We start from the raw sequence: 11,799 nt of genomic DNA on the forward strand, positions 1-11,799 counted from the left end.
AGACTTTGAGTTTTAAGATCGATAGACGCCTAGAAGATTTTTCTAACACACCAGGTACGCAAACATTGCCAAAAAAAAAAAAAAAAAAAAAAGATAGATATTTCAAATATTAATGATTTGTATTTGAGTGAAGTTCTTTCAATATATTCTTTGCTGTAGTAGTGCCAACAATTAAATTAAAACTTTTGCTATTTTTTTTTTTTTTTTTTTTTTTGAGAAATAGGTAGCAAGCTATCTGCTTCATTCATTAAGCAAAATGAATTTAGCATACAAATTGGAAGCAGCTAGGGCCTCCGAACCGAGGGAACAAGAGAAAGGAAGAAAGGAGAAAAATAAGAGAAAAAAAACCAGGTCCGTGAGACCCAGTAGACACGAGCAAACCAAAATCTGCAAAGGGGAAACACGAGGAGAGCACCCAGCCCGGGGGATATTCAAAGTGCTTCGTTCCAGGCTTCGATCAAAACGGCGACACATTCGAGAGCCCTGGAAACATTAAAGGCCACATCGCGGAAGCATATGCCGTTGCGCTCCGTCTAAACGACCCACCAAATTGCCGCCAGCTTGGTTAACTTTTGCTAATTTTAAGGTTAAACTGATGCTATGTTAGAAACAGATTTATTTAATAAAAAAATGAACACAAACCAATATATTATATTTCTACATATATTTCATTTAAATGCGTATAACTAGCAATGATGGGATATAAATAGTAACACATTTAACATATATAGAAAATAATGCCAGGAAAAAAAAAATTTACTGTTTGGAGGAAAAAAATTCCTAAATTTTTGGGAGAAAAAAATTCCTATTTTAGATTGAATTTTTTTTGTTATGAAAATAAAATTTTGATTTTGCTTAAAATTGTTTCAAAAAGAGCCAATCAGAAACGAACTCTTCTCTCGTGGCCCACATCTATCAACCAATAAAATCCTGATACGTGGCACGGAGCCGAACCGCCACCTCATTGAACAAACCGCAACACGCGGCGAGCACGTCGCGCTTGTATGCGTCATCGGCGGGACCGCTCCGGCGCCTCTGCGGAAACCGAAGCAAAACCCAAAACCCCTTCCTCTCCCCGCCAAAAAAAACGAACTCTATCGTCGTACTCGTTCGATCCTCGGCCCCCTCCTCCGAAACCCCTAACCCTTCTTACGATCCCAAAACCCTAACGGTCTCCACCCTCTCACTCCTTGAATGCGTGGTCGAATTGGCTCCATGGCGCTCCTCTCCTTCGCCAGCTTCGTCTTCTCCGACGAGACCGAGCCCTCCACCGTCGTCTCCGTCTCCGTCTTCGTCGCCGTGCTCTGCCTCTGCATCGTCGTCGGCCACCTCCTCGAAGAGAACCGATGGGTTAACGAGTCGATCACCGCCATAGTTATCGTAAGCTCCGAACATCGATCTCTTCAATTTTATTTGAAAAAGAATGTGCTTCGATGGAAAATTGCAAACGGGTTCTCTGAGTATTTGGCATTTTATCTAATGATCTCCGATTAAGTGATGTTGCGATGATTTTAATTTCGTTAGTTGGTTTAGATTGACAGGGATAGAGCCATTGACGTTGCCATAGTTAGATTCTGGGTATTAGCCGTAATAGCTCAATATTTGGTGATCTTTTGGCAGAAGGGTGCTGAATAGGTTGATCAAAGATATTTGGTGATCGGTTTGCCATAATTATTTGCATCTCTTCCTTGCTTTAGAATTCTTATTCCCCTGAAATATTATTTTTGTTTCCCGCAGGAGTGATTGTTGGAAGAGAGAGGAATAATTCGTTATACAATTAATTATGTTTGAGAAATCTCGTGGAAAGTGAAGAAATCCTCCATATGCCTTGCTAGTTATCATGCTTATACGTCAAATATTTAGCCAATCTTTTCCCTGCAAATGGTTTGGATTTTGTTCTATGAGAGAACTACACCTAATCAAATTGAGCAAACTATAATCGTATCATTAATGCAGGGATGTATTGTTGGAACGATTATCTTGTTTTCAAGTAAAGGCAGGAACTCTCATATTCTAAGATTTAATGAGGAAGTCTTCTTCATATATCTCCTACCACCAATCATTTTCAATGCTGGGTACGTGAAGCATAATTTTTCCCATATTGTTTTTTAATTAAATGATCCATTCCTTTCTTAACTATGAGGGTCTTTCATCTTTCAGATTTCAGGTTAAGAAGAAACAGTTCTTCCAGAACTTTTTGACCATAATGTTCTTTGGAGTAATCGGAGTGTTCATTTCATTTGCCATAATTTCAGCAGGTGAAATCCCATTTTAAGTGACCAAAGACAAGGATCATATGTAATATGATGTTCAAGATTACTAATACTATGAGATTTCTATAACATCCTATTCTGATTGATAAGTTGCGTCTTGAGTTAGGCTGCTGGTGGCTCTTCCCAAAGGTTGGTCTCAGCGGACTTGATGCTCAGGATTATCTAGGTTTGCCAATCCTGTGATTTTGTAGAGGATTTTAGATCTTATTCATCTATCTGTGCTAATTGTTTCCTAGTTTATTCCAGCTCTTGGAACAATATTTTCGTCTACAGATACTGTGTGTACACTACAGGTTAGTGAGAAGTTAGATCCTGGAACTTTTAACAACAGTAGCATCGGGCTCCACATTTTTTTCTGTTCTTCTCTCCCTCATGTTCTATATGATTTAACATGCCAGCTTATGGACTCTTGTTATGGTTCGTTAGCTTGCAAACTCATCTTTTTTGGGAAAAAAAAAAGAAATGGAAAGAATTTACCAATGAAATTTTGTTTTTTGTTGCCAAACATAGTTATGTAATGTTCAAGCATACCAAATCGGATGGAACTTGAGGGGGTGCATACCCATAAGCATTTTCCAAACAGGCTCTGATCTTTATAACTTAAGCAGAAGCTTTTAGTATTTTAGAACTAATTCTGAATATTTAGGTCCTTCGTCAAGAGGAGACCCCCCGGTTATACAGCTTAGTATTTGGGGAAGGAGTTGTTAATGATGCTACATCCGTTGTCCTTTTTAACGCAATAAAAAAACTTGATTTTTCTAAGCTTGAAGGCTGGGCCATCTTTCATGTGGTCAGAGATTTTCTGTACTTGTTCTTGACAAGCACTGCATTGGGAATTGCTGTAAGTTTCGTTGTTTCTCTAAATGGATAATTTCCTAGCAGATTATTTTCCACAGGACAGTTGCTTCCAGGGGAGACCTGAGAACATATTTTGGATCCATGTTCATTTCTCCTTATTGTGAGGTTTTTTGAGCATCATTTTGGATATTTAAAGTTGTGAACATATGGACTTGAAGACTTCATTGCACTAGGAAGTGTCGTTTGTTTATTACCTCTATAATTGATGTTTTTATGTTGTATGTTTTCAAAATCCACAGTTTTCTTTTTTCTTTTTTTGGGGAAAGAATTATGTTTTTTTTCCATTCAATTTATAATTAAGTTCGTGTTTACTCTGTCTTTCCTTTCAGACTGGGCTTTTGACAGCTTATGCTCTTAAAGCTCTATATTTTGGTAGGTGAGTGACCAGCAAATAAACCAAAGCAAGACGAAATAGCTTACATCTCAATTGTTTAGCTCAGTTATCATATGAAGTTCTTATTTTACAGGCATTCCACTGACCGTGAAATAGCTCTGATGGCTCTAATGGCTTACTTCTCATACATGTTAGCAGAGGTCAGGATTTTGTTAGTATAATTTAAAATATCTGGTTAATTTTGTTCCTTCATGCTTTTGTTTAGAATTTTAGTTATTGTCACTTTTGTTGTTATCATTGCTACTATCTTTTGTTGTCAGAAGAGACAGATGCATGCGCTTGGGCATGCTGGATTTTGTTTTTTATTTTCTTTATTTTTATCAAGGGATGTTTTTCATATTACTCCAATAGGAACGGTGATGAGAATTTCATTGTACATCAAGAAGCAAGCAATAATTGACATCACTTTTTAACTTTGCAGTTACTACAATTGAGTGGAATTTTGACCGTATTCTTTTGCGGCATTGTCATGTCACACTATGCATGGCATAATGTGAGCGAAAGCTCAAGAATCACTACAAGGTATATTCACGATTTTGAAGTAGCATGGTTTGGTATATGTTGTTATCATTGGTTGCCCAGCAAGTTATTGGTTTCATAATTTTCATTTGCTATTCCAAATTGAATGCAGTTCTCCGACTCAATTATGTTCTGAATAAGAGTGCCAAAATATAATTTTATCTTATTTGAATAAAATCTCTGATGGTTGATGGAGTACTCAAACATTACATTAAATATTTGTTCGTTTCTTTTGCAGGCATATATTTGCTACATTATCATTCATTGCTGAGACGTTCATTTTTCTTTATGTGGGTATGGACGCTCTCGACATTGATAAATGGAAGACTGCAAAAACTAGGTGGCTATCAGTTGACAGCATTGCTTGCAGATCTTATGTCATCGAGTTTTGTTAAATTTTGTGCACACACAAAATGGAGCAAATTTGACTCTGAAACCTTTGATCAGTGCAAAAGCTTAGTCTCTCTTATTTCTCCAAGCTTTGAGCTTAGTCTTTTTATTTTTCCAAGCTCCTCATGCATGCCCATCATTAGCCACTTATTACGAAGTACATGCTCTTGATTTATTTATGCATAAAACTAGTAATGAAGTACTAAGAAGCTAGCAGAACTAAAGAGCACCAGGGATGTAATACTTGTTTGTCCGAAGAAATGACCTATTACTTGTTCAAAACTATAATTACGGATGAGAATTTCTTAAGTAAACGTCATAGCTTCTTTGGATTGATGTCATATTGTCATCTCAGAAGATTACTTTGTTAGTTCTTGACTAGTAAAAGTTAACCTCTTTCTTTTCTATATTTCTATTTTCCTTAATTTTTTTTACTTTTGCAGCTTTAAGACATTGTCTGGCATATATGGTATCATCATTTCTCTGGTTCTGGTGGGCCGTGCTGCTTTTGTGTTCCCTCTCTCCATCTTATCTAACTATATAAGCTCAAAGTCTGAAAGACAACTAATCACTTTCAAGCACCAGGTCGCATCTTAATCAACGTTCACCTTTTATTACATTTTTGTCTAAATTGCTCTGCTAATATAACTTTTTGACTTATAGTGTAACAGAAGCTTGTACTAATACCTTTTAGCTTATTGGCGCAGGTAATAATTTGGTGGGCTGGTCTAATGAGAGGTGCTGTATCTATTGCTCTTGCATTTAATCAGGTGATATCCTTGATATACAATGAAATTTACTTTCCAGAAGTTGTTGAAGGCATGCACTTTCCGATGATAGTAGTTTCTTTCGGCCACTATTTATATATTGTATTATGTACAACTGCAGTTCACATATTCTGGGGTGACATGGAATCCGGTTCACGCAACAATGATCACTAGTACTGTAGTTGTTGTTCTCTTCAGCACAGTGGTATGTTGCTTTTTTTATTAGAGGAAAGCGGCATTTAGAATATGTAAATGAGCATGTTTTCCTGATAAGTGTTTCTTAATTCATGTTTTCTGCAAATGATTCATATGATTTTTTTATTGCCTCATCTTAACAAGAGGTAGAGAAGGAGGAAAAAAATGGTTTTTTTATAAATGAAATTTCCTATTGCCTCGAGTTGCTCATGAAAGCATATGCTGATTAGCATCTGTTTTCTTCCAGTGTCAATATTATCTCTTAAATTTGAAAGGTGAGAAAGCAACAACTTCAGCTTATAACAAGCTATTTGCTGTCGCTGTGCTCTGTTTCCAACGTGTTGAGAAATCTCTTGAGAATGTACCAAGGCTGTTATTGCTGTGTCAACCTTTTCCTATACTATTTTCTTTCTTTTCCGTCATTTTACTTCTAGAAAATAGAAAACAAACTCTCCTGACAATTCATGATTATCATGATTCGCCGTTACATATGTCTCATCAATGTTCTCATCAATCTCTCTGTATCGTTTCAGGTGTTTGGTTTTCTGACAAAGCCGCTGATAACTGCATTGCTACCTCACCATTCTCAGGAGAGCACCGACCACAAGGACGATAACATGCCAAAAGACGATATTGCCCTTCCATTCTTATCTGCCGATAGCTCGGCAGGAAGTGGCTTTCTCCAAGCCAAGAGAAGCTTATCCATGCTGCTTGAAAGGCCGGTCCACACTATACATGCTTATTGGAGGAAATTTGATGACAAGTACATGAGGCCGGTTTTTGGCGGACCTAACTAACTTTGTTGTTTTTTTTTGAGAAAAGGTAGCACGCTACCGGCTTCATTCATTGAAAATATGAATTAGGCTACATGGGTGAGGCAGCCAGGGCCTCGAAGGAAGGGCGCGAAAAAAAAAAAAAAAATCGCTATGGTAGGACATCTAGCAGTTTATGCACACAGCTTTTAGGATTTCAGCAGCTCCTTAAATTTGTACACCGCTACGAGGGGATCTAGTTAGATGTTTCGAAAGATCATATCGTTCCTAGCCTTCCACATAGTCCACCAGCACGCGGCCAATTCAGGGAGGCTATGTCTCGTATTCTGCCATTTTGGCGGACCTAACTAACTTTGTTGTTTTTTGGATTAAACTAATGTATAGCTTGTTTGGAAGCACTGTATGTAGAGCTATAGAAGGGGGTTCGCCCGTGTTTCCTAGTAGGATCTTTTCTGTAAGTAAATCTCTGCATCGGTTAACTGTCAGGTGCACTAGTAAATAGTGATAGAAGAGATCGAGCATGTTCGCGAGGCGCGCCCTGTAAGGGCCTTTTTCCTGGATGGTTTTTTTTTTCTTCTTTTTTTTGGCTTTTTAATGCGAGTTTGATTGTCGATTATTTTGATTGAAGCAAGTACATAGAATTTGAAAGATCTTAGATGGTTTGAGTTTGAAAGTTTTGATTCTATTTAAGTCGTAAGAAATACTTTAAAAGCTTTTACAGTTCCAAACGAAAATGTAAAAAAAATCAGCTATTTTTCGAAAACGCGAGGTAGTGTTCGGTAATGTGGTACTGTTTATTGCAATTTTCATAGGACCAAGTGGGTTAAAAACTGAAACAGGGTCCCCAGGTCGCAGGCTCTGTTTTTTTGGAAAAGAGGTAGTACACTATCTGCATCATTCATTAAGTAAATAAATTTAGTTACATAAGGTGAGACGGTCTAGACCTCAGAAGGGCGGAAAATTGGCAATACCAAGGTAAAGAAGGAAGAAATCAAATAGAAAGAAAAGAAAGAAAAAAACAAAGCTGGGGGGTGACGGCTGTAGCTTGAGTTAGACCTGGGCTTGAGGTCGCGGGCTCTGTTGAACCACAACAACGTGCGGACACCAACAATTGTTGGGCGGTCCAGATACAACGAGGCCATTGTAATTTCCCACATCCACCAAGCCCATTTCCGTCATTCTATCCACGCATTTAGGTTGGAGAGAGAGAGAGAGAGAGAGAGAGCAGAATGATGAGAGGCGGAAGAGAGAGACAGAGACAGGGCGAGAGAAGAGAGAAGAGAGAGAGAGAAGGCGGGAAGGTCCAATATTTGATTTTTTTTTTTTTTTTTTCTCTCTTCTTTCCTGGGGGGTGGGGACGTTATTATAAGAGGTCGTGCTGGTGGAGGAGGCATGGTGTCGGACGAGGAGATCGCGAGCTGCGTGGAGTCGCTGCTCCGCCACCATTTCCGCGAGCACCACCGCCAGCAGCATCATTCTCCCAGCCCCGGCCCCGACGGCGCCGTCACGTTCTCCGTCTCCGTCGACGGCGTCGTGCGCCAGCTGGAGGCCAAGCTCGGCCTCGACCTCTCCCACAAGGCCGCCTTCATCCGCGACCAGATCGACCTCCTCCTCCTCCGCCCCCCTCCTCCTCCTCCACCGCCCTCCCAAAAGGACCATTTTGCCCTCGCCCCCAACCCCCAATTCCAACCCTACCCTCACCACCCCTACCATTTCCCCCACCTCCACCCCGTTGCGGCTTCCGCCTCGTCGTCGCCCTATTCTCATCTCCCTCACCACCATGAGATCTCATTTCGCTACCCATCTCCATTCCCCGGAGCCACACCTGCGCCACAGCAGCAGCAGCAGCAGCAGGAGGCCGCGGCGGCGGCGGCGGTTGATCCGATCCCTGTTGCGCAGGCGCCTGCTCAGAAAGAAAGGTGCCTCCTTTTTACTCCTTCCCCCCCAAAGAATTAGGGTTTGGAGTCGTCGCACCCCTCATCGGACGAGAAATTTCCTTTTCCCCCTTTTTGTTTCACCGTGAATTCATCAAAAGGGCGTGCTTTAGTTCTTAATTAGTTGCTGTTGATGGAGGTGATCGAATACTAGGGCTTTGGATCTAGTGGAGCTCCCTTTCTTAGTAGTAGCTGAAGTTTAGTTCCTGCCGTATCAATTGCATTGTCATTGTTATTCATATTGTGGTGACAATCACGAGCATAGTCTCCTTGGTGTTGTAGTACTCCCTCCTCAGGTTTATTGATTTGCCTGCCTCTTGGATGGTAACTGGGATGGCTTGTTGCTTCTGGAAATAAGGAACACTCGATGATCAAAGGCATTGTTCTTTTGATAATTCTCTGCCTTGTGGTTAGTTGATGCTTTGTGAAAATTGAAGTGCTGTCAAATGCACCGGGACGGGAAGATATATTGCTTTATTATCAAATGAAATGCTAGGGTGGAATGAAGTTCTAACGACATCTATAATGGGGGAGTTGAAGGTTACTGGTTTATTGTTCATAGGATTTGACAGGCATCGAGAAGAAACCTTAAATAGTAATCTTTTGATATAACCTCTCTTGTGCAAACTAATTTACGTCAATTTGAGTCTATTGTCTAAATTTGGCGAATGTTCTCATTCATTTATGATCAATCCTCTATACTTCTGTGATTTGTCTTTAGTCATGATTAGTCGTATACACTTATATGCAGTGCTCCTACGGGAGTTAAACGAAAAGGTGGAGCAGGTGGGTTAACCAAAGTATGTGGCGTTTCACCCGAATTGCAAGCTATTGTCGGACAGCCCACCATGGCGAGAACTGAGGTTTTCCTTCCTTTGACATTTTTCTTTTTGGATTGCATCAAGTTTTGGGACTACCTCGTAACATGTTTAAAATATCAAGAAGTCCTGATGAGATTAATTAATTTTTCAGATTGTGAAGCAACTATGGGCATATATACGGAAAAACAATCTCCAGGATCCGAACAACAAGCGGAAGATCATCTGCAATGATGAACTACGCCTTGTTTTTGAGACTGACTGCACCGACATGTTCAAGATGAATAAACTGTTAGCGAAGCATATAATACCTCTTGAGCCTACAAGTGAGTTGTACACTTTTTTCCTGGGGTAGATTGCATCAGGGCTTCCCCGACCTTTTTAGGAAGTTTTAGTTTGGTCCCTAATCTTTACATGTGCTTTGATTCTCGCAGAAGAGCCAGTTCCACATTCTAAGAAGTTGAAATCTACAGCTGCAGAAATTGTTTCTTCTGTTGAGCCTAGATCTGATGGTTATACTGTGATTATATCTGATGCTTTGGCTAAGTTTTTTGGAACTAGGGAAAGGCAGATGCTTCAGTCTGAAGCTTCTAGGCGTATCTGGGACTACATTAAAAGAAACCAACTCGAGGTCAGTGGGTTTTGTCAGTTTACTATACTGTTATAACAAGCTCGTCTTGCTGTCCTATGTTGTTCTTTACCTTATATGTGCACGTCTGATTTGCTTGATGAAATTGCATATCTTGGAATTGGGCTTTTCAATAGACAGATTATGTTTGAACTTCAAGTAAAGTTCTTCTCTCAAATACTCCACTGAACTTCTTAATTCACATTCTCCTGTTTCTGCGAGCTTTCTGTTCATAAAACACAAATACTAGCTTCTCATTTTGGGAAAAATATATGGATGGTTCCTATATTATCCCGACATTGTGACGTTAAGTCGCTGAGCTATTCACTCGAACATTTCACTTCCCGAACTTTCTCATATATTGTAAATCTATTCTTGGCTGCTAGACAGTTTCAGAGTACAAGACATGGATTTTTCCTGTGAAATGATCTATCTAACCCTGTTTCAGTATACTCAAGCATGAAAATCATTTCACAGAACAGATATTGCTGTTTAATCCGGGGGGGAGAAAAAAGGGATTTTTGATAAGGTTACGTAAAGTTCAGATATTAAAATATGTAAGTGAAAAGTTTAGGTACCTGTCACAATATTGGGACGGTGCAGGGATTTATCCATATATTTTGCCCGTTCCTTTTTTTGATTTTCTTCGGCAAATGGTTCTTAGGCATCATGCTTTCATGTAGATGGAGATTATTGCCAACTATAATTGTTTTTTGTTCATATTCTTTCTCAATTATATTAATACTTGTGTATGGTTTACTTCTAAATTACATCTGGCTCAAGATGTTGTGCGTCCTCATCTTAACTTGTGTTTTTGTTTTCTGTTTCTATTTTCAGGATCCAACAAATGCAAAGGTTATATTGTGCGACTCTAGACTTCAACAACTTTTTGGATGTGAAATGCTTTCTGCTTTGGGGGTTTCAGCAATGTTGTCCCAACATCTGTTCAAGCAATCATAACAGTGATGATATTAACTGGTTAGTATACTCTATCCCTAACATGGTCATGATCTTGCGCCCAGAATAGATTGTGGTGTTAATATTTTTGCATAGGTATCGAACGTTAAGAGTTAACTCGACTGAATTTTCTTTTTCCTAATAATGAGCAATTGGGGTTAAGCTGTTAAAGGATGTGAAAAAAAAGAGAGTATGTCTATAGCAGCTTGATATTTGTGTCATGGTTCCAGGTACCATTTGTTATTTATAGGAATGTTTGATAAAAACTGTATCCATTATTATATCATATAACTTGCACACAGAGTTTTCAACCATTTGGGCATATTTGCAATTCGATCCCTTACTTCAAGTTGTGTTACTTTTATTCTCTGCAGCGGATTCTCTTCCGTATTAAGCAAGGTGTGCGGACGAGCAATTTCAGTGGCATCTTGTTGGTCTAACAGTATAATACGATACTGATGAAACAAACCATACTGATGAAACAAGTATAATTTCATTCACTGTAGTTCAATTTGTTGTATTTTACCTACTAGCTTTCTAGGAGTAAAACTGCATATATTGTGTTCCTGGACAAGGAGGAGTTATCTCTGCATATTTATTGCTTTTTAGAGGGGAATAGCTAATATGCAACACAATCTTTGTGTAGGAAGAGTGAAACAGGAATAGTTGATTGCGTAGTCCTTGATTGTTTCCCTATTGTATTGTGCTCCCTCTCCTTATATTTAGATATAAATGACTTGAGACTTCTTATGGTTGAATCTAATAACTACTGGATATTGGTATTTACCATTTTCCACACCACTCGAAGGCAACGACCAAAAGGGAGTACCTACCATAAGACGACGAGGGAAAAAGAGAGAAAAAGGGTGGGAGTAGAGAAGAGTACTGTGGAAGATGATTGAAAGAAGGACAAGGAATCAATTTAATAAATCGGATAGCACAGGTGAAGATGTTGATACTCTCGGTTCGATCCTACGAGGCTTTGTGTTAAAGGAATGATGTCGCAGTTAACCACGTTTTGTGATATTATAGGACCAGAAAATGTACTTCCTAGTTCCTACGAAATGCTACCACTCTCGAGGCTTCCCACTTAAATGCCATTCCTTGTCTAGTTCGATGCGTACGGACCATCCCACATCCAAGAGATGTCTCTCTCCACCAACTAGGTAGTTAAATTAATTTTTTTTTTAAAAAAAAAATATAATAAAAATATTTTTTTATTAATTATGATGGGATGGATAAAATTTTATTAATTGGAGACGTTACGTCAATAATATAACTGGTGTTTTTTTT

At 39.1% G+C, this 11,799-nt stretch overlaps 2 protein-coding genes across 3 annotated transcripts; both read left to right on the forward strand.

The window, feature by feature from the left end:
* On the forward strand, positions 1,001–6,824 carry LOC109711747 (sodium/hydrogen exchanger 4). Of its 2 annotated transcripts, XM_020234947.1 has the most exons (15): positions 1,002–1,380; positions 1,957–2,075; positions 2,161–2,258; positions 2,380–2,439; positions 2,520–2,566; positions 2,920–3,114; positions 3,461–3,507; positions 3,599–3,665; positions 3,947–4,047; positions 4,283–4,384; positions 4,878–5,019; positions 5,142–5,204; positions 5,323–5,406; positions 5,930–6,194; positions 6,523–6,824. In XM_020234947.1, the coding sequence occupies exons 1-14, from the start codon at positions 1,195–1,197 to the stop codon at positions 6,191–6,193; spliced, it is 1,575 nt and encodes a 524-aa protein (XP_020090536.1). In that variant the 5' UTR covers positions 1,002–1,194; the 3' UTR covers position 6,194; positions 6,523–6,824. The 2 variants fall into 2 exon arrangements, with proteins under 2 accessions (XP_020090535.1, XP_020090536.1); XM_020234946.1 differs by having other exon boundaries at positions 1,001–1,380; positions 5,930–6,824.
* Positions 7,475–11,264, forward strand: LOC109711751. The gene is made up of 6 exons (XM_020234954.1): positions 7,475–8,088; positions 8,855–8,966; positions 9,076–9,247; positions 9,356–9,552; positions 10,387–10,527; positions 10,881–11,264. Exons 1-5 carry the CDS (start codon positions 7,562–7,564, stop codon positions 10,507–10,509), a joined length of 1,131 nt encoding a protein of 376 aa, XP_020090543.1. The 5' UTR covers positions 7,475–7,561; the 3' UTR covers positions 10,510–10,527; positions 10,881–11,264.

This window comes from Ananas comosus, linkage group 6 (genome assembly GCF_001540865.1).
Source record: "Ananas comosus cultivar F153 linkage group 6, ASM154086v1, whole genome shotgun sequence".
Classification (NCBI taxonomy): Eukaryota; Viridiplantae; Streptophyta; class Magnoliopsida; order Poales; family Bromeliaceae; genus Ananas; species Ananas comosus.